The following is a 24,587-nucleotide window of genomic DNA, read 5'->3' on the forward strand; positions in this document are numbered from 1 at the left end:
TGGCCACATGCAAGGCAAATAAGTGGCCTGCCTGCTGTACTCACCCACGCCCCAGAAAATGGCCATTTTGGGTTCCTTGCTAGGCTCACTTATCTGCACTTTTATCTGTGGCTGGAGATTGAGGCAGGAGGCATGGAGAGGGAGAGGGGAAGGCCATGGGACTATGCCACAGTCCTGAGAGGAGGTGAGGTAGTATTTGAGGTCATACTAGTAGAAACAGCTCCAGGCTGGTTCCAGGCTTCTGCTTTTACTGTTGTTAAATGCGTTTGATGTGAGAGTTCAGCATTCACTGTCAACTCTTGAGGATGGGGCCACACTTTTCTCAGACCTTTGCTCTTCACTGCATTGTCTGTTTACTAAGTGAGCAGGGCTTTACTTGGCTCATTGAGGTTTTTATGGGGAGTGGAAAGGGGAAATACCCAGTGATGCTTTGGAGGTAACTCCTAGCTCTGCACTCAGGAATTACTCCTGGCAGTGCTCAGGGAACTATATGGGATGTCAGGAATGGAACCCAGGTCACTCTCACTCTGATAATACTATCAGAGGGTACTATCTCTTGGCCCCTACTTTGCTTATTGGAATATTCACATCTGGGCTAATGTCTACATCTGGGCTTAGTGAAGAGAAGCCCTGAAACCATTGCTGATATTCTCCTCCTGCCCCTCCTGTCCACAATTTTATCTTTAGCATTTCAGATGAGTAGATGTCTTTATACCCCCCTCAATGTTGCCCCTCCAAAGGCTTGGGGAGGGGACAGCATCCAGTACTAGTCCTCATGTACTTGTCTCTTCCCATTCAGATACAGCTGCCCCAACTACCATTGGCACACCTATAGTTGTTGAATAGAAACACCATAACAGTCAATACTTGTGAGTGATCATTTATTTAGTCTTTGAGAGTGGGGACCAACATACACGAGCAGGGACCAACATACACGAGCAGTCAGATCATTTGAGTTTTTGGACCCTGGGTGCCGCATTCCTGACTCTTATTTCTCTGTCCATGCAGGTGGCAGATAAAGGTGTGAATGCACAGGCTGAGGGGGAAGTGAGCCGTCCACCCATGGACTTGTTCAAGGCCATCTTTGCCAGTTCCTCTGATGAAAAGTCGTCCTCCTCTGAGGATGAGGCTGGAGACAGCGAAGATGATGAGGCAACTGGGGAGGCTGACTTGAAAAGTTCCCAGGAGCCCAACTTGGAAATACCGTCTGTGGCCCCCGGTATGTCAGTGCTCAGACTGGGGCTCTAAAGAGGAAACTGATGACAATTGAATAACTACTGCTCTGCTTTTTTAAATTTTATTTTATTGTTTGTTTGTGGGCCACACCTGGCATCACTCAGGGGTTACTCCTGGCTCTATGCTCAGAAATCGCTCCTGGCAGGCTCAGGGACCATATGGGATGCCGGGATTCGAACCACCGTCCTTCTGCATGCAAGGCAAACACCTTACCTCCATGCTATCTCTCCAGCCCCAGATTTTAGTTTTTCTATCTGGTTTAACTCTGATATACTTTTTTTGGGCCACACCCAGTGGTGCTCAGGGGTTACTCCTGGCTGTCTGCTCAGAAATAGCTCCTGGCAGGCACGGGGGACCATATGGGACACCGGGATTTGAACCAACCACCTTAGGTCCTGGATCGGGTGCTTGCAAGGCAAATGCCGCTGTGCTATCTCTCCAGGCCCAACTCTGATATACTTTTAGGATATGTTTGGTAATATTGGCTTTTTTTACTTACGTGGGAAAAATTTTAAAAAATAGTAAAAGGCTGTTTTTAGAAAACCCTGTTTGTGGGCCTGAGCAATAATCCAGTGAGTAGGGCACTTGCCTTGCACGTGCCTTCTGGGTTTAATCCCAACATCCCCTATGATCACCACATGGAGTAATTCCTGAGTGCAGAGCCACCAGGAGTAAGCCTGGCTTGAGCACTGCCAGATTTGGCACAGAAACCAAAACCAAACCAAATACCATTTAGTAATGAGCCAGGATTGCTGAAACATTGGGCTCTGAATATCTAGGCTCCTCCCCATTTCCTCTCTGAGGGCAATTCATGTCAAGTAGGCTCACCTGTCAGATGGTCTGTTCTGGGTACAGCCTGCCCTCCTAGTTGCCCAACGGGAGTGCTGGTCTGGGGCAGGAGACTATCTGGCTGCCTTAAGGGGGCCAGGGATGCTTTTCAGATGCCTAGGCAGGCGAATGGTGCCTTCTCTCTTGGTTTGGGAATTCCGCCACTCCATCAGCCTGTCCATGACTGGGGTGCTATGTTCCAGCAGGATGACTTTCACTAGAGAGCTGTGGGAGGGCAGATTTTGTTACCCTAAGAGCATTACAAATGTCAAGTGTGCAGTATCTTTCTTCTGTCAAATATATATATATATGTATACATATATGTATATGTATACATATATATATATATATATATATATATATATATACAGCTATATTTGATATATGTGGTTTTCTTTTTTTATTTCAACTTTAGGCCCCACCCAGCAATGCTTAGGGCTACTCCTAGGTCTACAGTCAGGAATTACTCCTGGCAGTGTTCAGAGGACCACATGGGATACAGGGTTCAAACCCAGGTTGGCTGCATGCAGTACAACCCCCCTGCCTACTGTACTATCACTTCAGCTCCAATATATGTGATTTTTAAAAGTTTAAAAATATTGAGAAGAGGGCCCGGAGAGATAGCACAGCGGCATTTGCCTTGCAAGCAGCCAATCCAGGACCAAAGGTGGTTGGTTCGAATCCCTGTGTCCCATATGGTCCCCCGTGCCTGCCAGGAGCTATTTCTGAGCAGACAGCCAGGAGTAAACCCTGAGCACCACTGAGTGTGACCCAAAAACCAAAAACAAACAAACAAAAATATTGAGAAGAATATATAGAGAAGGCCAGTCTCAGAGGGCTCAATGGATGAGTATGTGCTTTGTGTGCAGGCGGCCCAGGTTTGATCCCCGACATCACAAAGTCTCCCAAGCATCACCGAGAGTACCCTCATTCAAATATATATATTTATATATTTATTTATATTGTTATATAATATATAATATAATATTTATATGTATTTCTATATACATATGTAGAAAGCTTAAGAGTCTTACAATACTTGGTGTATTTTATAGATTTTTAAAAATTTTTATTCTATCTGAAACATAAGTTAGCTGTTTAAGAAACAAACTTATGAATATGAGAGTGATTATTTGTTTTTTTGTTTGTCTGTTTGTTTTGTTTTTGGGTCACACCCAGCAGTGCTCAGTGGCTACTCCTGGCTCTATGCTCAGAAATCGCCCCCGGCAGTCTGAGGGAGGTGGACGAACTTTATGGGATTCCGGAATTCGAACCACCATCCTTCTGCATGCAAGGCAAATGCCTTACCGCTGTGCTATCTCTCCAGCCCCCTCTTTGATCCTTTATTTTGAGTGAAATCGAGCTTTTTGAGGTGGCATATGGTTTGGTATCTCGTGTATGTTTTTATTTTTCCTTCTCTGTTCGTTATATTTGCCACTAGAAGTACAATTTATTTTATAATAAATGATCAATTTTATACTATTAACCCATTCTCATTAACATTTCTTTTTTGGCAAATATTTAAATAATTCTATGTAGTTACATTTATTTAATGTATTTAGATTTTAAATTCAAATTTATTTGAATTTTATTTAAATTTAAATTTTTAGGGCCCAGAGAGATAGCACAGCGGCGTTTGCCTTGCAAGCAGCCGATCCAGGACCAAAGGTGGTTGGTTCGAATCATGGTGTCCCATATGGTCCCCCGTGCCTGCCAGGAGCTATTTCTGAGCAGACAGCCAGGAGTAACCCCTGAGCACCGCTGGGTGTGGCCCAAAAACCAAAAAAAATTTTAAAATTTTTATTTAAAGTGAATTACAAATCTTTCACAGTAATATTTTAGGTACATAGCTCATGTATTTTTTTGGGGGGGGGGTGGGGGAGACGGTCACACCCGGCAGCACTCAGGGATTACTCCTGGCTCTAGGCTCAGAAGTCATTCCTGGCAGGCTCGGGGGACCATATGGGATGCCGGGATTCAAACCACTGTCCTGCATGCAAGGCAAACTCCTTACCTCCATGCTATCTCTGCAGCCCCTAGTTCATGTATGTTTTTATTTCATCACAGGTGATTCCTTTCTTTCAGGGACAGGTGAGTTAGTTTTTTTCTCTTTGGTTTTTGGGCCACACCTGATGAAGCTCAGGAGTTACTCCTGACTGTGCTCAGAAATTACTCCTGGTGTGCTCAGTAGGCCATAAGTGATGCTGGGGATTCAATCCAGGTCGGCTGTATGCAAGCCAGCGCTCTACCTGCTGTACCATCTCCGTAGCCCCATAGAGGGGACAGGTTTTAACCCTTCCGTCTCTGCTCTGTGAGCCGGGGTGCATGCTGGCACAGGTGCCGCCTGTATCCTGTGTCACCATTGTGGACGCACTGAGTCTCAGCAACTTAAGTCTTTGCTTCCCACTCTAGTGTCGTTGGTGTAGGAGGTCAGGCCACAGCCAGCCCTTTGCCCATGGGCATGCTAGTAAAACAAAGATGACAAACAGGGGCCAGAGTGATAGCAATAGGGTGTTTGCCTTGCATGCAGCCAATGCTTTATAATGTCCTGGGTTCAATCTCAGGCATCTCATGTGGTCCCCTGAACCTGCCAGGAGTGATTTCTGAGCACAGAACCAGGAGTAACCCCTGAGCATGGCCAGGTGTGGCCCCCAAAACAAACAAAGATGACAAGCACTGTTAATGTGGGGGCAGTTCTCCCCTCCCCCCTTAGCTGACAGCTCTCTGGAATGACCCCCTGTGTTTTTCAGCCAGCCAGCCTGCCCCCCAGGAGCCTGTTCCCACGCCCACCTTTCCCATTCACAAGCTGCAGCTGGATGAGCGGGAAGAGTTCGGCCCTCGTCTGCCGCCTGTCTTCTGCCCTAGTAAGTGGGAAGCACTGCAGATGGCATGTTTGCTTTGCCACCCACAATCTCCCCTGGGACCTGACAGCCTGGCCATGTGACCACATCCACATCAGCTCCAACACAGTTCCACCACGTCTCCCTGGTTGCTGGTTTGTCCTCCGCCTCCTTTCAAAACCAGTGACTTGTTCCTAGTGCTGCAGTGTCAGTCATTTTACAGCCTCTCTAGACCTTTGAGGTGCTTTTCCTTTTTAACTTTCAGATGCTCAGGGTCCTCTCTGAAGTTCCTTGATTGTCTGTCACCTGTAGAAATAGCTGTGAATGCAGATGGGCATGGAGGGCATACTAAGACTTTTCTATATTTTGACTCAGGCAACTAATAGCATAAAACGAATTCTTTGCAGAAAAAATTAGTTCTGGCAAATGCCTTCTTTGGCGTCTGGACGGTTTGTCATTCATCTCTGAATGCTGCTTTAGCCAATCAGATATCAGCTAATCTGATAATAGTGCAGACATAGAAGTAACATATACTTTTGTTATCTGCTTTATAATGTCCCATGAGGCCCACACATAAATGTTAGCTTGGCTAATTAACCACCCTCCAAAGAGTTGATAAGAAGCCAAGAGGAGAGTGAGGGAATGGCTCCCAAGGATTGTCTTGATGTCAGAGTCCTGGGTTTACTGGGCCTGTAGCTGGTACCTTCACTGGTACCTTCATGCTGGGAATGGCCCCTCCTGCTATTAGACCGAAGGAGCAGAGAGGAGTAAAACGTTTAGAAAAATTGCTGTGCTGGGGCCGGGAAGGTGGCGCTAGAGATAAGGTGTCTGCCTTGTAAGCGCTACCAAGGAATGGACCGCGGTTCGATCCCCCGGCGTCCCATATGGTCCCCCCAAGCCAGGGGCGATTTCTGAGCACATAGCCAGGAGTAACCCCTGAGCGTCAAACGGGTGTGGCCCAAAAAAAACAAAAAAAAAAGAAAAATTGCTGTGTTATTTCTCATTTGCTTTCTGCTCAGACCTTTATTGAGGTCTGAATATGGGAGTCAGAGCACATGCTGTGCCTGTGTGGGACCTGGGTTCCATCTTAGTACCCAGCTGGATGGGTCTGATGATCCTCAGCACTGCAGGCCTCTTGTACGGACTTGCCATCCTAGTTAGCTGAGACTTGCTAGGGGGTGGCACTGGGCCCCCAAACAATGGTTGAGACAGCCCTCCCTAAATAAAACAGATTAAAATGGGGCTGGAGTGATAGCACAGTGGATGGGGCACATGCTTTGCATGCGGCTGACCCGAGTTTGATCCCAGCATCTCATATGTTCTTCTGAGCCTGCCAGCAGTGGCAGGCTTCTGAGCACAGAGCTAACAATAACTCCTGAGAACCACCAGGTGTGGCCCCAAAATCCAAAATAAGATAAAAAAATAAAGTAACTGGCAAGCTAGGTTGGTTTGTTTTTGGCTTTTGTGCTAGATCTGGCAGTGTTCAGGGCTTAGTCCTGCCTCTGTTCTCAGGATCACTCCAGGCTCGGCTCAGGGGACCTTATAGAATATAGCATATTAAGGGGCCGGAATGATAGCACAGCCGTAAGACGTTTACCTTGCATCCGGCCAACCCAGGATGGACCCGGATTCCTGGCATTCCATATGGTCCATTGAGCTTGTCAAGGAACGATTTCTGAGTGCAGAGCCAGGAGTAAACCCCTGAGGGCCACCAGGTGTAGCTCAAAAAACAAACAAACAAACAAAAGAATATAGGATACTGAACCCTGTTGGTCACATGCAAGGCAAGTGTCTTACCAACTGTACAATCGCTCTGGCTCCAAAGTTAAGTACTTTTATGATAGTTCTCAGCCTGTACTTGGTACCTTTAATTTGGTCTCTATGTTACTGAGAGGGATGATTTCCCAAAACTAGCATAAAATTAAAAAAAAAAGTCTGGCAGGTCAAATTTTAAAATCCCTGACCAAAATAGGTTCAGAAAACTACAGGCACCTATCCCAGGGTTTGGTACATTCATGCTGTGAAAGCCTGGGTAAATTTGCTTAGGTGGAAAGTAGATTTCTTTAAAAACAGTTTTTTTTAAATGTTTTTTGGGCCACACTTGCCAGTGCTCAGGGCTTATTCCTGGCTTGGGGGACCATATATAATGTCAGGGATAGAACCAGGCTCAGCTGCATGCAAGGCAAGTGCCTTACCTGTCCTTAACCTGTGCTATTGTTGAGCCTGAGAGTTGATTTCTTGGTTTACTCTGCTTCTGCCAATGTGAACTTTTGCTGGCTTAGTTACTAAAAAAAAAAAGCATTGGGGGAGGAGGTTGGGCCACACCTGGTGGTGCTCAGAGGTCCTGAGTTGACCTCGTGCAAGGCAAACACGTTACCACTGTGCTATTACTCCAGCCCCTATTTTCTCAAAAATTAATGATCAATGAAAACATTTTGGTTTAGTTTTAAAGGTGGAGGATTCAGGCCCACACAATTTGTGGGACCATTTTAGTTTTCTTTTATTCTCTGAATAGTTTTAAATGAATATAGACAATCACATTATTAGGATGCTGATGGTTTTCTTTCTTCTTTCTTTCTTTTTTTTTTTTTGTTTTTTTTTTGGGTCACACCCGGCAGTGCTCAGGGGTTACTCCTGGCTGTCTGCTCAGAAATAGCTCCTGGCAGGCACAGGGGACCATATGGGACACCGGGATTCGAACCAACCACCTTTGGTCCTGGATCGGCTGCTTGCAAGGCAAACGCCACTGTGCTATCTCTCCGGGCCCTCTTTTTCTTTCTTTCTTTCTTTCTTTCTTTCTTTCTTTCTTTCTTTCTTTCTTTCTTTCTTTCTTTCTTTCTTTCTTTCTTTCTTTCTTTCTTTCTTTCTTTCTTTCTTTCTTTCTTTCTTTCTTTCTTTCTTTCTTCTTTCTTTCTTTCTTTCTTTCTTTCTTTTTCTTTCTTTCTTTCTTTCCTCCCTCCCTCCCTCCCTCCCTCCCTCCCTCCCTCCCTCCCTCCCTTCTTTCTTTCTTTCTTTCTTTCTTTCTTTCTTTCTTTCTTTCTTTCTTTCTTTCTTTCTTTCTTTCTTTCTTTCTTTCTTTCTTTCTTTCTTTCTTTTTTCTTTTTTGGGCCACACCCGGCATTGCTCAGGGGTTACTCCTGGCTGTCTGCTCAGAAATAGCTCCTGGCAGGCACGGGGGACCATATGGGACACCGGGATTTGAACCAACCACCTTTGGTCCTGGATCGGCTGCTTGCAAGGCAAACGCCGCTGTGCTATCTCTCCGGGCCCGGTTTTCTTTTTTGACCTATAAAACATATTCACCTAAAAGGTGCTGATATAAGGGGATGATGGTGAGAGAAGCTGACATTTATAGACACAGTTCAGGGGCTCAGGAGCTTGCTTGTGTGCCTGGTTCCATCGAATGCTCTATTCACCCCTAAGCAGAGTGAGGTACTTTGTACACCCCCTTAAATAGTGGGGAAACAGAACGGGAGAGGTGACCTGAGGTGACAGGTCTGCCTGAACTGTTGTGCACACCCTAGCCTGTCTTGAAGCTTCCTTGAGGACAGGAAGCCACAAGGCCTCTGGTGTTCTCTGCCCCAGTCCTCTTTGGTGTCCTCTGGAGGACATGGTTAAGAGAAACTGGTTGGGGCACCCAGGCCTCTTATTGGAGTTTCTGGCACTTTCTAAATATAGCGCCATGATGTGACGTGCTAATCCTGTTTGCCAGGAAGGCTGGGCAGGTGTCCTGCCTTAATGTTAAACATTCCATCGCCACCGATTCCCTTAACCTTAAACATTCCAGTGCAATCTGATCCCCAATTCAATCCTTCCCCCCTCATTGTCCCTGAAGTTCATGGTGTTTAATTGCCTTTGTGCGGCAGATGCTCGTCTGGAACCCGAGCCGCCTCCAAAAGAGAAACATAAGAAAAATAAAGAAAAGCACAAGGCCAAAAAGGAGCACCGACGAAAGAAAGAGAAGGTGAGGAAGTTTAGGCGTCAGGGTGTGGGGTGATGCCCCTGCCCCAGTGCCCCTGACACCCTCCCAAAGAACACCTAGTCAAAATGGGGTCACCAGGACTGCATCTGGGCTGGAAAGTGATCTTCAGGGTCTAGCTCTGGTTTTCAGAAGCTTTTCTTGTTTGTTTGTTTTTTTATTATTATTGAGTTTTTTAATTGTATCACCATGAGATATAGTTACAGAATTGTTCACGATTTATTTTGAGTTATACAATGTCCAACACCTATCCCTTTACCAATGCATATTTTCCACCGCCAGTATCCCCAATTTTCCTCCCCTATCCTCTTCCCTGCCTGCCTTTGTTGCAGACATTTTTCTTCCCTCTGTCTTTGTTTCTCTGTCTCTTTCCCTCTCTTTTCTCCACTGTGGTTTGCAATATTGTTACTGAAGCAATGTGTATCATTGCTCTTCCTACCATGGATTGGCCTTCCTGGCCCTTGTTTCTGTTATTTTTGGGTATCATAACCACCATACTAGCTTTTCTTTTTTCTTTTTTTTTTGTTTTTTGGGTCACACCTGGAAGCGCTCAGGGGTTACTCTTGGCTCTACACTCAGAAATCCCTCCTGACAGGTTCGGGCGATCAAATGGGATGCCAGGATTCAAATCACTGTCCTTCTGCATGCAAGGCAAATGCCCCACCTCCATGCCATCTCTCCGGCCCCTACCAGCATACTATCTTTTAATTTATTTTCAAATATATCCTGCAAATGAGCACAGTCATTCTATGTCTATCCCTCCCCCCTCTGACTCACTTCACTCAGCATAATACTGTCCATATCCATCCATGTATAGGCAAATTTCATGACTCATTTTTCTTTCTATTTTATTAATATTAAATAAATTCTTTAATTAAATCACCAAGAGATACACAGTTATTCATGATTGAGTTTTAGTCATACAGTGTCCAACACCTTTCACCTGTGCACATTTCCTGCCACCAACGTCCCTTCTGCCCTCCTCCCTTCCTGCCTCGATGACAGATGTCTCTCTCTCTCTCTCTCTCTCTCTCTCTCTCTCTCTCTGTCCCTCTTTTTTTCCTCTGCTGCTTTACAATTTTGTTACTAAAGGTGTATTATGCAGGTCATTTTATCTCCTTTCAGCACCCAGTGATCATTTCCAACTATCATTGTCTAGAGTTCCCTTCTCCTAACTGCACTCACTTGCTCTTTGTGGCATGTTTCCTACAATGGCTAGTCTTCCATCATCACCTCATCTCTGTTGTCTTTGAGTATTAATACTATATTGTTTTTTATATTTTATAAATAGATAATTCATTATTTTTCTTAACAGGTACATAGTATTCTGTTGTGTAGATATACCATGGTTTCTTTATCCATTTATTTGTTTTCAGGCACTTGGGCTGTTTCCAGATTTTGGCTCTTGTGAATAGTATTACAATGAACATAGGGCTGCAGATGCCTTTACTGCATTGGATTTGGGCCCGGAGTGGTATTGCTGGGTCATTGGGGAGCTCAACTTTTGATTTTTCGAGGAATAATCATATTGTTTTTCAAAAAGTCTGCATCAGTCTACATTCCCACCAGCAGTGAATGAGAGTCCCTTTCTCCCCACATCTGCCTCAACACTGGTTGTTCTTATTCTTTTTGACGTGTACGTGTGGTGATATCTCAATGTTGAACGTTTTAATTTATTTCTTTGTACTTAGAAATGTGGGGGGTGGGCCGGTAAGGTGGCGCTAGCCTTGCAAGCGCTAGCTATGGAACGGACCGAGGTTCGATCTCCCGGTGTCCCATATGGTCCCCCCAAGCCCGGGGTGATTTCTAAGCGCTTAGCCAGGAGTAACCCCTGAGCATCAAACGGGTATGGCCCCCCCCAAAAAAATGTGTGTGTGTTTGCAAATGAATATTTAAAAAGTAGAGAAAAATATTTAAATATTTTAGAATAATGCCCGAATACTTGAAAGTAAAACTTAATTGATTATGTGTTCACTATTAAGTGGATCATTTTAGATATTTTGCACTGATTTGTTTGCCCTTGCCTGGAGGTTCTGGTCCCTCATTAGCTATTGAACGTAGAAGAGGCAGGAAGATGGGCATGTGCTTTGCTACCTCTTAGCAGCCAGGTTCTGTTCACTGCTGCCCAGGCCTTCATTCTTCATGTTAGTGCCAGCTATCCACATGGCCATCAACAATAGTAGAATGGATTGGAAACTGCTTCATTGCTGGTTGCCAGAGAATGGAGTCCTGGATATGAAAAACAAGGAAAATCTTTCTCAGGGAAAGGGGAAAATGGAAGCCGACAGGTAGTAGAACCCAATTCAGGAGCTCCTTACCGGTACTTTTCTCTTAATGCTTTTACAGGGTTTTTGGTTTTGGTTTTGGTTGTTGGGACCAGCGCTCAGGGGTTACTCCTGGCTCTACACTCAGAAATTGCTCCTGGCAGGCTTGGGGGACCATATGGGATGCCGGGATTCGAACCAATGACCTTCTACATGAAAGGCAAACACCTTACCTCCATGCTATCTCTCCAGCCCCCCATAGGGTTTTTTTTTTTTTTTTTTTGGTTTTTGGGCCACACCCAGTGACGCTCAGGGGTTACTCCTGGCTATGCGCTCAGAAGTCGCTCCTGGCTTGGGGGACCATATGGGACGCCGGGGGATCGAACCGCGGTCCGTCTCCTAGGCTAGCGCAGGTAAGGCAGGCACCTTACCTCGAGCGCCACCGCCCGGCCCCCCCTATAGGGTTTTTTTTTTTTTTGGTTGTTTGTTTTTGTTTTGGGCCACACCCGGTGTCGCTCAGTGGTTACTCCTGGCTATGCGCTCAGAAATTGCTCCTGGATGGGGCTGGAGAGATAGCACAGCGGTAGGGCGTTTGCCTTGCATGCAGCCAAACCAGAATGGATAGTGGTTCAAATCCCAGTATCCCATATGATCAGTCCATCCCCCACCCCATCCCACCCCCCACCCCCGTGCCGGCCAGGAGCAACTTCTGAACAAAGAGCCAGGAGTAACCTCTGAGCAACACCAGGTGTGACCCAAAAGCAAAAACAAAAAAAGAAATCACTCCTGATTTGGGGGACACGGTCCATTCCAGGTTAGCATGTGCAAGGCAGCTGCCCTACCACTTGTGCTACTACCCTGGCCCCTTTTACAGGTTTGGTTTTTTTCTTTTTTTTTTGTCACTTTGATGTGTCATTAAAAGGACCCTAAGAAAGCAGGGACTCCACCATCCCCTGCCTCCAAGCACATGCACAGGAGAGTATGTTCTGGCAGTGTCCCTCAGTGACCCGTGCTTACTGAGAAGGACCTGTTAGTCATTCTTGCTCTAAATCTCCACTAGCCAGTCATTGTGTTGATTTAATAGGGGTACACCTTTGATTTTGTCTCCTCTTCACACACTTTCCTACTTTCCTTTCAGAAAAAGAAGCACCGGAAGCACAAACACAAAGGCAAGCAGAAGAACAAGAAGTCAGAGAAAAGCAGTAGTTCTGAGAGCACCACGAGCAGTGACAGCCAGAGTGACGAGGAGGGGGTGGCGGGCTTGTCACCCCAGGAATTGCTGAGACGGTAGGCAGTGCTACAGCAGATTACTCAAGCTTCTCAGAGGCTCAGGGCAGGCAGTGCTCAGTTCTTTGAGGGTCATGTCTGAGGCAGTGAACTTGTAAAGTTCAAAATTTTAACTATAGAATAGTATATTTTGAGAGTTCAGACATCAAAGATGAGACCTGAGGTGGCTCCTGGCCAGTCTGCCCACTGTACTTCTCTCTCTGTCCTTTCCATTGTCCATGTTTCATTTCTTCATGCATGTGCATAACACATGCGCACACACCATCTGCAAAAGACAAATTTCCTTCTTCTTTTTTTTTTTTTCTTTTTGGGCCACACCCGGTGGTGCTCAGAAGTCACTTCTGGCTCTGCACTTAGGAATTAATCCTGGCATGGCTCAGGGGAACATTTTGGATGCCAGGGATCAAACCTGGATCAGCAAGGCAAACACCTTGCTTGCTGTACCACCATCTCTTCAGTCCCCATAGGATACTTTTTAATGTGCATTTTGAAGTAAGATGATAGGTTTTATGTAGCTTCGGTCTGTGGAGTTCAGCTTGTGGAATGAATAAACACTGCCAAGCTGTGTATTCGGCCATGGCTTCCAGGGGCGGGGAAGGTCAGGCTTGTGAAACTGCTGGTGAAAGCCCTTTATTATTATAATAGTCACCAAATGACAAGTGGTGGAGAAGTATTGGTTGGTCCATGGGGGAAAGAGTGGCACCTGGACCAGGGAGGAGGCTGAGGGGTAGATAGAGCACAGGTCTCCAAGGTCTGAATACTAGTTTTCATCCCTAGCATTGATACAGAGTGCTGTGGCTGAGCCAGCTATGGCTCCCTGAGAGTCCTTCTGCTACAGCCTGAGCCCGGCCTCCAATGAGCAGCTCTGCAGAGATTTTCTTTTGGAGGACAAACAATTGGTGTTAGTGATCTAGGAGCTAACAACAACAACAACAACAACAACAAAAAACCCCAAAAAACCAATTCTGTATATTAATCCATTGTGTTTTGGTTTAGCTATCTGGTGAATTAACCATCTTTCTAGTCTATTTTTTTTGTTTTTTTGGGTCACACCCAGTAGCTCAGGGGTTACTCCTGGCTCCATGCTCAGAAATCACTCCTGGAAGGCTCAGGAGACCATATGGGATGCCGGGATTCGAACCAATGACCTTCTGTATGAAAGGCAAACGTCTTACCTCCATGCTATCTCTCTGGCCCCCTGTCTAGTCTAGAAGCTCGGATCTTGGTGTTTTCAATTATGTTACCATTTTATACTTATAAGTTTTACATTCTTGTCTTTTTATTTCCCTTTCCACAGTACATTTTGTTTGTTTTTTGTTTTTTGGGGGGGGAGGTACAGGGGGGAATTTCACAATGCTCAGGGGTACTTCTATCTCTTAAGCTCAGGGATCACTCCTGGCTATGCTCTGGGTTGACTGCATGCAAGGCAAGTGTCCCAAGCGTTGCACCATCTCTGGTTTTATAGATTCACTTTGATTTGATCTGTTTGGATTTGCAGGTTCTGATTAGGAGAGAGGATAGGTGTCTGACTTACCTTCTGCACACTAGTCAGGGGATTGAGTGAATTTGGTGTAAAGGAATTTACAAGATAGTATTGTCACAGCTGAGCACCCAGGGCCCAGTTCCACATCTCCCAGGGCCCTGAGGGTGGGAAAGCCCAAGTGGAAGTTGCCAGCTAGTCTTCTTGCCGTTGCACAGGGCAGGGAGCCCCACTATCCATCCCGATACTGGGGGTTGGGGTGGGGGGACAGAAACCTGACCTGATGCTGTGTGTGTGTGTGTGTGTGTGTGTGTGTGTGTGTGTGTGTGTGTGTGTGTGTGTGTTGGGGGCATACCCAGGGTGCTCAGGTTGATTGGGGTTGCTTCTTGCAGAGTTTGGGGAACAGTGTAGTTGGGGCTAGAATCCTGGTTCATTGCATGCAAAGCATTCCTTTGCCTGTGTAGCTAATCTCCAGGCCTTGTAGATGTCCTTAGAATGGACAGTTTATACTCACGGTTCAGAATGCAGAGGATCCAGGCATTTCCACTCCAGTCCCAGCCCCTGGAAGCAGATCTGCCCACTCCCGTTTCTCCTTCCTCATGGCAGGAAGCCCTCTCGCTGGTACTGGCCCATTGAACTCTCACACAGGGCTGGGGTGGCCAGTTCATCTCAGTTCACAATGTTAGGAAAGTTCCAGGAGGTCAGGTCATGGCCCAGGACTGACATTTTTCCCTCCTAATGCCCATCCACCGAGTCATTCCAGGTGGAAGCCCTGGGCTGGGTTAGGGGCAGAGCGCCCCCTGCTGGACACTAGAAGCCACAGCATCATGTTCCTACTAGTCCCTGGCGTTGAATCTACCTCTGGCCTTGGAATAGGGAAGGGCTTTCTCTGGAGAGAGGACTGGGTCTTAGGCACACTTCAGGCAAGACTTTTTTACTCCAAACTCTGTGGTTTCTCAAAGTAGAGTTTCCCTCCCTCCAAGCCTCCTAGTGGGATGCTACCATCTTCCTGCCTCACCAGTATTGATTGCTGTCACTGTGACCAATGTCCCACCATGCTGCTCTTTTTTTTGCAAGATCTCACTTGTCGAGAACTCCTGGGGTTTTTCTCCTAACATGATGTGACTGGTTCTGGGTGGAATCACAGTGGAATCCTTGAAAATCCTTCCTGTTCCTATCAGTTTTGCCATTCTAGAATTTCAGACAGCCTTGCAGTTAAGGGCACTTTTTAGTGCACATACACGGATCATGCTCATATGTTGGCAGCTCGATGTGTCTTCACTCCCTGGATATGCTTGGTCAAGGAGTAGCCCAGCTCCTCATCCCTCTACTACCTCTTGCCACTGAATCCCCGACCCTTCTCACACTCATCCACACCCCAGACCCCAGCTCTGTCACTACTGACGGTGTAGACCAGTGATTGAACTTTATTGCAAGGAACCAGAATTGCTGTCATGGAGATTTCCTACACCTGAATCTGGTCTGGCCACTTAGGGAACACCATGTTTCCTATTTGTGGGCTGCAGGGCAAGGGATACTGCCACCAGTGTTCCGATGCGATATGAGACTGACAGACAGCCTGGGGCTTGGGCCTCGGAGAACTTTTCTAGGACTGGGGAGAGAGCTCAGAGGGCTGGAGCACATGCCTGGCACGCTTAGGTACAAACCAGTTCTAGAAGGAATCACCATGGAACCCCTCAATTTATTTTATTTTTCTTGTTTTTGTTTTTGGGTCACACTTGGTGGCACTCGGGTTATCCTGACTCTGCGCTCAGAAGTCATTCCTGGCAGGCTTGGGAGGCCATATGGGATGCTGGGATTTGAACTGGGGTCCATCCTTTGTTGGCCACATACAAGGCAAATGCCTTACCACTGTACTATCACTCCGGTCCTCTTTTCTTTTTTTAATATTTAAATTTTTTTTTTTTTTTGTCACACCCAGCAGTGCTCAGGACTTACTACTGGATCTGTGCTCAGAAGTTACTCCTGGCAGGCTCAGAGGACCGTATGAGATGCCAGGGATTAAACTCTGGTCAGCTGTGTGCAAGACAAATACCCTACCCACTGTGCTATTGCTCTGACCCCATCAGGATCCCCACCAGTTTTAATCCCTAGCACTGCATGGCCTCCTAGCACTACTAGGTATAGCCTTGGTAGTTCCTAGCATTGCTGAGGAGGTCCCTCTCAAAAACAAGTTGGTTTTATAAATGGGCCCCATTAAGGATGAGGGTAAGGGCGGGGTGTCTCTGAATGGGTTTGGGGTTACTGAAGGACACATTTGGATCAAACATAGCTAACAGTGCTTTCATCCTGTGCTGCCACCTAGTATTACAGGGCCTGCCATGATCCACCGCTGAGCCATCCGCTTATTCATTTGTACCAAACTTCTCTCTTTTGTTTCCTTTTCCAGGCTGAGAAGTTTTCCCCTCAAGAGGCCATAATTGAATTCTACTCGAATTCCAACTCTCCTTCATGATGGATATGTTGTACAGATTGTATTTATATGTAAATTCATGCTGTAAAATAATTTGTAAACCTTGACATCTCCGAATTGCCTTTGGAAGCTTGCAGAAACTGATTTCTATTTTTAACTTCAATTGGTGTCAGAAGGGAAAATTCAGACTGTGTAACTTAATTAAAATGGATTTTTTTATTTGCTTCTTGATTTTTTTTTCTTTTTAAATTACCTAATACTACAAATGAAGTGAAAAGTGAAGGCTTTCTGTGGTGTCCCGTGAAGGCGGTAGAATTCAGATGTGGGCTGCTGAAGTTTGCTCCAATAGACCTTGTGCCTGTGGGGCTGGCATGTTTCCCTGCTTCATTTCATGATGTGAGTGGTGGTGGGGCCCTGATAGGGGGTGTCCAACAGGTGCCCTGCTGAGGACTGTGGACATCCACAATGACCACAGATTCCAGGAACTGCTTGGAGCTGCTTCCCACACTGAAGAGTTTGGGAGAAGTGATGGGGTGAGGTTTGCTAAAGGCCAAAGTGACATCCTAGACACAAGAGCAAAGGGAAAGAAGGAAGCAAGTCATTTTTAGGCCCCCAGCAGAGATGCCAACCCCTAATATTTCTGAATCATTTCCTCTAGACTCAGCCTTGAAGGTACATTCTGTGCTCTGCCCTTCTCTTAGGCACAGTGGTGCTGAGAAGTCTGAGAAATCTGCGCCAGTCCCAAACTCCTCAGTACATCCATTTTTTTTTTCTGACTAGGAGGGATATATGTGTTCTCTTCACTGATGTAGAGGCTGAAGTGATAGCTCAGCAGGTTGGGAGTTTGCCTTGCATGTGGCCGACCTGGGTTCAATCCCCAGCATCCTATTTGGTCCCCTGAGCCTGCCAGGAGTGATTTCTGAGTGTAGAGATAGGAGTAACCCCTGAGCGTTGGCTGGTATAGCCCAAAACCAAAACAAAATCCTCTTCACGGACATTAAAATACATACGAACAGACATATACACACACAGTCTAGGCCCCTTCACACACAGTCTAGCTACTTCACAGACATACAAACCAGTCTGATACAGTCGAAGTTGATTCACGCAGAGTTTAGGACCCTTCACACACACACACACACACACACACACACACACACACACACACACACACACACACACGAGTCAAGGCCCTTTCACAGACAGGCACATCCTGGGACAGGAGCCCAGGGGTTACCTGGTGATCCAGAGACCTGTGTCCACTGCCCTGTGTCCTGGCCCCAGCCCCACTTCTGGGATGACCCTGCCCTGGGGTCACCCTGCCCTGGGGTGACTCTTCCCTGGAGTGACTCTTCCCTGGAATGACTCTCCCCTGAAGTCACCCTGCCCTGAGGTGACCTGCAGTGTCCTGCGCAGGGCCAGGCCCCCTCGCGTCCCCAGGTGGGCAGAGGCGGCCGCGCGGCGCCACCGTTTGCACCAGGCTGGCGGGTCCAGCATGGCCTCCTGGCCTCTGCCCAGGCAGAAGCACGGAGGCGCCTCTCGGGCGCGGGTCAAGGCGAGCCGGGACTTGGAGGACGTGGCCAGAGCCAGGAGCAGCCCCGATGGACCCCCTCAAAGGATCCTCCGAGCCACCAGAAGGTCCCCGCCCCCGTCGCCGGAGCTGAATCCCCTGTGCGTGACCAAGCCCGCCTCTCAGCACCAGGAGCGCCAGCTGTTGGAGGAGAGGTTCTGGGGTGACCAGGAGCCTCTGTCCAAGGTCAGACAGGGCCACCCCTCGGGAAGCCGCGTCCAGCCGGTCCAGCTCAGTGCTCACTCCTGCCCCTCTCCTGGGACACCCAAGGGGCCAGCCCGCCCTGTAGTCTCCAGCCGGCTGAGGCTGCACGTCCCAAATGTTCCTGGACCCTAACAAGGACCCCTCCCACCAGAAGAGCAACAGAAAACTAGACACAAAAAACATGCGACTCCTGGGCCCAAGCGTTAGTGCCTTGCACGTGGCCCAGCAGGGTTCGATCCTTGGCATCCCATGTGGCTTCCCAAGCACCACCAGGATTAACTCTTGAGAGCAGAGCCAGACTGGAACCGTTTCATCACAGGGTGTGGCCCCCAAAACAAAACAAAAAAATGACGAAAGGGAAACTGCTAGTGACCTGTGAGAAAGGCTGGTTGCTGGGAAGAGGAAATTGTGGGTGCATAGAGACCTCTTAGGAATGAAAAATAGGGGAAAAAAAAAAAAGAATTTCCAAACTAAAATACTCAGGGGAGGCTCCATTGAGCATTTTAGTTCGGAAATCCTGAACACGGGAGCAGTCTTGCCTTGCATGCTCATTGCTCATTGCCTTGGATTTGATCCCTGGCATGGGATGGTTAAGGTATGGTTCCCTTAAGGCTTAAGCCCTTTCAGGAGTGACCCCTGAGCACTGGAGCCAGGAGTGATTAGGAAGCTCTGAGCAGTCAGTGAGGCCCCAAAACAAAATAAAGAGAGATTGGAGAGGGAAAAAGAAAATACAAAAGAAAACATTGCAAGGTTTTTTCTGATAGAAGGGAGTGTGCCAAACAAAAAGGGAGTGTGCCCAGAGATATAGCAAGGATATAGCGCCCCCTGCTGCTAAACGCCTGCAAGGCCGGGGCAGGAACTAGCCAATTTGCAAGAACAGGAAAAGCAATCCGTGAATTTCCCAATTGTCACATCCCAGAGCAGAAGCTACCCTAGAGGTGGCCCTGGGTTGACTGCCCTGCAATACCAAGCGGTTCATTGGAGGAGAGCAGAGTGCATGGCAATGCTTAGCTGTATTTTTAGTTGTGATCTTTACTTTCAAGTAAAACGAAATGGGACAAGGGTGTCTAGTTTATTTATATTCTCAATAGAACTTTCTCTTTTACCCCTGTCCTTCCCTAACCACCCCAATCCACTGGACTGAGGCAATGAGTGTTTCTACCATAGTTTTTTCTGCATCCCTAGAGATAATTTAGATTATCCATGACTGTCCCCCTGTAACCTTTTTGTTTACATAAATGGGAGTGTGCCTCAGACCCCTGCTACTTTGTTTTACTGAGGCGTGTGTGTGTGTGTGTGTGTGTGTGTGTGTGTGTGTGTGTGTGTGTGTGTGTGTGTTTGTATTTCTGGGCCACATCCAGTGGTATTCAGAGGTTACTCTTAGCTCTGCACTCATAAATTGTTCCTGGAAGGCTTGGGGGAACCATATGGAATCCAGGTCAGCTGCATGAAAGGCAAACGCCCAACCTGCTGTGCTATTAACTAGATACTTTTTTGTTTTTGTTTGTTTTGGGGTCACACCCAGCGACATTCAGGGGTTACTCATGGCTCTGCACTCAGAAATCGCTCATGGCAGGCTTGGGGGAACCATATGGAATGCCACGCTTGAACCCGGGTCAACCATGTGCAACTGTTGTGCTATTGTTTCAGTCCCTCATTTTACTTGTTTTTTTGTTTTTTTGTTTTTGGGCCACACCCAGTGATGCTCAGGGGTTACTCCTGGCTATGTGCTCAGGAATTGCTCCTGCTTGGACCAAATGGGATGCCGGGGGATCAAACTGTGGTCTGTCCTAGGTTAGCACATGCAAGGCAAATACCTTAGCACATGTGCCACTGCTCTGGTCCCTCATTTTACTTTTTTTTTTTTTTTTAATTATGAGAACAAAGATGCAAAGAAAGAGGACAAGGTAAAGTTACAGTGGAAGGACAATCACCCATAACATAATTCTCAGAAGAAGTCCCCTTGCTGATATCTTAACTTTGAACTTTCAGCCAAAGAACATTAAGATAAATAAAACAGAATCCATGTACAATTACTTTGTCCCTCAAGTCCCCAGATTGTAACACATTATAATATTTCTTAACAGCACACAAGGCAATCTAAAGCCATAAAACTTACATAACTCCTTAAACATTAGAGGCATAGTATTTTTTACATTTTCATGTACATGCATACTAGCTTAAGCTAATCTCAAATTTTAAGTGGGCTTCATTTTACTTTTTGTACTTAACCATGTTTGTTTGTTTTTCTGGTACTGGGGATTCAGTCAGAGTTTCACACATGGGAAGAGGGCAAGTGCTCTTCCCTGGCTAACTAGTAGAACTCGGGGGACCAACTCTGCTTAGGGATTGAACTTGGACTTCTATATGCACACCAGTCTTTGACTCGTCTCCCCTACCTCTTGCTTCATATTCTTTTTTCTTTTTTATAAATGGGCCTTTTTTCCTCTCCTGTAGGCCTGGGAAAGAACAGCTGGTCAAGAGCTTGCCTTGTACACAGCCAACCAGAGTTCAATCCTCAGAATCCCATATGCTTCCCTAGAGTGAACCCTGAGAACGAAGCCATGAGTAATCATTCCCTAAGTACAGTCAGCTATGGCTTCAAACCCAAAAGAAATAAAGACTTTCAAAAAGGGGTGGGGACAGAGTGATAGCACATTTGCCTTCCATGAAGCTGACTGGGATGGACCCAGGTTCGATTTCTGGCATCCCATATGGTCCTCTTAGCCTGCTAGGAGCAATTTCTGAGTGTAGAGCTAGGAGTAACTCCTGAGTGCTGCCGGGTATGGCTCAAAAAACAAAAACAAAGACCCCCCCCACTGTTTTCTGGATTAGTTATTGTAAATATGTATAGAAATACAAATGATTAAAAGGAAAATTGACTTTGTGTTCTGCAATCAACTGATCTCACTTTTTTTTTCCCCCAGATTCCATTTAAAGTCTTAAAGGGGCACCAGAATGTGGTGAGTTCCTGTCACTTCTGTGTAGATGACACCAAGGTGCTCAGTGGCTCCTATGACTGCTCCGTGAAGCTGTGGGTAGGTGTCCCAGGGTCAGGTGGAACAAAATATCTTTTATTTTTAATTTTTATCTTGACCAAAGTGGATTACAAATCTTTCACAGTAATTTTTTAGGTACATAGTAACATTGGATCAGGGGTATTCCCACCACCAATGTTGTCCTCCCTCCACCCCTGTTCCCAGCATGCATCCCATATCTCTCTCCTTTACCACCGGGTTGCTAGGATAAGTGGTCCCCTCTGTGTCTAGTATGTTGTAGACTGGGTGTTGATTCTGTTGTCGTTGGCTTTGATTTGGTGTTTAAGTCTGATCATTTTTTTTATTTCTACTTAATGTTCATACAACTGTCTGGTCTTGGTACTCTCCATTATTTTCCCCTCAATTTGTGAGGTAAAATAAGATGGTTCAAATGATCTGTTTCTGTTTGAAGAAATAAAATAAAATAAAATAAAATGGAGCAAAAATAAAATAAGCAAAAAATGGGAGGAGTCCTTTTAGAGGCTATAAATATCAGTTTAAGAAAAGAAAGGGCCCCCAAGCCAGGAGCAACTTCTGAGCTCAAACAAAAAACCTCAAAAAGCACTACAGCAATAAAGACACCAATCATACAATAACCACGGTCCTAAAATAAAACAAACAAACAAACAACAACAATTAAACAAAGCACACACACAAAAAGAAAACCCATGGGGGGGTGTGAAACAAGCAACAACAAGAGCAAAACAAAAAAAAGTTAATTTGTGCCTCTCTCTCTCTCTCCTTGTATAGGCACAGAAATTATTGGGGAAATTAGAACGGGAATTCAGGGTTTCTCTGCCCTTGAAGTATACTGTCATGGGAATAACTACAGAATCCATACATGTTCTTTTATTCTCCTGTTGGTCCTTTGGTGGTGTCTGAAAACTTTCCGCTCCATTGTGGATGATAAAATTCTACCTCTGTAGCTAGAGATCTTGGTATTTGCACAGGTCAAAGGATGGGGCCTAGGATGGAGTCTTACTTTACAGTTTGAGGAGTTCTGTTCCATCATAGTTTTTTTTTTTTTTTTGGTTTTTTTTTTGTTTGTTTGTTTTTGGTTTTGGGGCCACACCAGGCGATTCTCAGGGGTTACTCTTGTCTGTCTGCTCAGAAATAGCTCCTGGCAGGCACGGGGGACCATATGGGACATCGGGATTCGAACCAACCACCTTAGGTCCTGGATCGGGTGCTTGCAAGGCAAACACCGCTGTGCTATCTCTCCAGGCCCCATCATTGTTGTTTTAATCAGTCTTCTGTAGTTGGTGGTCTTGGTTTTTGCCCCAAACCTAGGATGAAGCACAGGGTAGAGTCTTTCCTTATGTTTCCAGAAGATCTGCTTAGTTGCAGTTGTCTCATTCAAACCTCTGGAGTTAGAGATCTTGGTTGTTGTACAGATCATAGACCAGGCCTAAACTAGGGTCTTTTTTTATTGGTCCCACGATAAGTTCTGCCCAGTCATCTGTAGATATTGAATTGGCTTTTGTACCAATCAAAGAATGACATGTCTTTTGAATTCATCTTATCGTTAGGAGGTGTGTTAAGACAACCTGCTCTTGGTTCAAGTTGTTGCCATTTCCTCATTATGAGGATGTCATACCAAAACCGATGTCAGAACAGTATTTAGAATGTCCCAGAGGCCGGAGAGATAGCATGGAGGTAGGGCGTTTGCTTTGCATGCAGAAGGATGGTGGTTCAAATCCCAGCATCCCATATGGTCCCCCGAACCTGCCAGGAGCGATTTCTGAGCCTGAAGCCAGGAGTAACCCCTAAGTGCTGCCGGGCGTGACCCCACCCCCCAAAAAAAATGTCCCAGAGGGAGTTTGGTTCTTGAAGCTGTTGCAGAGAAATGTATCAGTTCTATGTCTGAGATCTAGGGCTCAGGTTTGGACGGTCACTGTCTAATCACATGGAGTCTAAATTAGGACTACATGACATATGTTCAAGGTGGGAAGTGCCCCTGTATTGTAAAGTATATGAGTTCCCACCCACAGTAGATAAGAACTTGTTTCGATACATAAAATTCCCCCTTTTTAGTATGCCTTTGCAAGAAAAAATGGTGGTATATTATATTGCTGGTGCATTTAGGGGTAAGAGTGTCAGGCTCGGGGCCGGGAAGGTGGCGCTAGAGGTAAGGTGTCTGCCTTGCAAGCGCTAGCCAAGGAAGGACCGCGGTTCGATCCCCCGGTGTCCCATATGGTCCCCCCAAGCCAGGGGCGATTTCTGAGTGCATAGCCAGGAGTAACCCCTGAGCGTCAAATGGGTGTGGCCCAAAAAAAAAAACCAAAAAAAAAAAAAAAAAGAAAAAAAAAGAGTGTCAGGCTCCATCATCTCTGTGCCCTGGTTTTGACCTGAGCTATTATCCTCGGCAAGACTTTTTCTTGTAGGTTTTCGTATCAAGCAGAACTAAAACAGATGAAGTTAAGGAAGAAGAGAAAACAGAATTGAGACAATATATATGTATCTATTCACATATATAAAGGAAAAAAATAAATAAAAATAAGTTTAAAAAATATTAAGGGATCGCTTCTTGGCCTTTTGGTTAAGATCAAGTGTAGTATCTGTTCTTATCAGTTTAATATCTGATATGTCCTCTATCTGAGGACAACATATTAAATGGATTTTTGGAGCTGGGAGTCGGAAAAGGAGCTTGCTCCGTCCACTCTGCACATCGGCCTGGTATTGCAGTACCTCCGGGAATGGTGCGCATACAAAAAAAATAAAATAAAAAAATATTAAGGGAACAAACTGACATAGGAGACTACCATACATTTGGGGATAAACAGGTTAAGAGGTAGTATTATATAGGTGTTAAACTTATAAAGGAAATATAGGCTTCCCCACTGTCTTTTGAGGTTTTCTTGTGTGTGTGGGTGAAGTCCATTACACATTTTTATCACACACCCTGGTCTTGTTGAGATTGAGAAATGATTTGTGGCAGAAAAGGCTCGCGTAGAGTTCTTGCACTAGGTAACAATCTGGAGCTGAGTTCGGTATCAAACGACAGTCCACATTTGGGGGGTGGTGAGAAGGAGGACCACAGAGCATGAGTCAGCAGGGGTGTTGGTTGTAGATTCTTGCTGGGGGACGAGATGTGGGGCTGGGTGGGTGTCCATTAGCTTGGGAGCTGGGTGATGGCTTATTGGGGGCCAGGAGGTCAGTCTTGATATCTAATGGGTTAAGAACTGAGGGTAAAAAGCATTAATGAGGTGGGATATCGGATTGAAAATGTGGGGTGAAGGGATAGTAGGATTTCTGAAGGTGGGGAGGAGGGATAGTATATAGGAGGAGCTACATACATTATAGGCATGGGTTGTTTACAATTTAGGTTTGGCTCTCACAGAAGAGTCCTCTCTCTATGTACTCATGCCCACATAAAAACATACAATACTGATCTATTACTTAAGCCGCTGTTAGAGGTCTGACCCTA

The 24,587-nt window shown here is 46.0% G+C and overlaps 3 protein-coding genes and 1 non-coding gene across 4 annotated transcripts in view; all 4 read left to right on the forward strand.

Annotated features, from left to right (window-relative positions):
• Nucleotides 1-12,458, forward strand: part of GPATCH1 (G-patch domain containing 1) — a 53,037-nt gene extending 40,579 nt beyond the window's left edge. Inside the window, exons 16-19 of the mRNA XM_049786573.1 lie at nt 1,009-1,219; nt 4,815-4,928; nt 8,771-8,868; nt 12,286-12,458. Coding sequence (XP_049642530.1) covers nt 1,009-1,219; nt 4,815-4,928; nt 8,771-8,868; nt 12,286-12,438 — 576 coding nt within the window. The 3' untranslated portion in view covers nt 12,439-12,458. The remainder of the gene's footprint in view (nt 1-1,008; nt 1,220-4,814; nt 4,929-8,770; nt 8,869-12,285) is intronic.
• LRP3 (LDL receptor related protein 3) overlaps nt 1-24,587 on the forward strand; it is a 269,703-nt gene that overhangs the window by 158,093 nt on the left and 87,023 nt on the right. The gene's annotated exons all lie outside the window — the stretch shown is intronic.
• WDR88 (WD repeat domain 88) overlaps nt 17,844-24,587 on the forward strand; it is a 58,389-nt gene continuing 51,645 nt past the window's right edge. Inside the window, exons 1-2 of the mRNA XM_049787446.1 lie at nt 17,844-18,104; nt 21,050-21,160. Coding sequence (XP_049643403.1) covers nt 17,844-18,104; nt 21,050-21,160 — 372 coding nt within the window. The remainder of the gene's footprint in view (nt 18,105-21,049; nt 21,161-24,587) is intronic.
• On the forward strand, nt 23,680-23,870 carry LOC126028905 (U2 spliceosomal RNA). The gene has a single exon (XR_007502589.1). It is a non-coding gene; the product is annotated as a U2 spliceosomal RNA (small nuclear RNA).

The sequence above is a fragment of the Suncus etruscus genome, chromosome 14 (genome assembly GCF_024139225.1).
Source record: "Suncus etruscus isolate mSunEtr1 chromosome 14, mSunEtr1.pri.cur, whole genome shotgun sequence".
Taxonomy (NCBI): Eukaryota; Metazoa; Chordata; class Mammalia; order Eulipotyphla; family Soricidae; genus Suncus; species Suncus etruscus.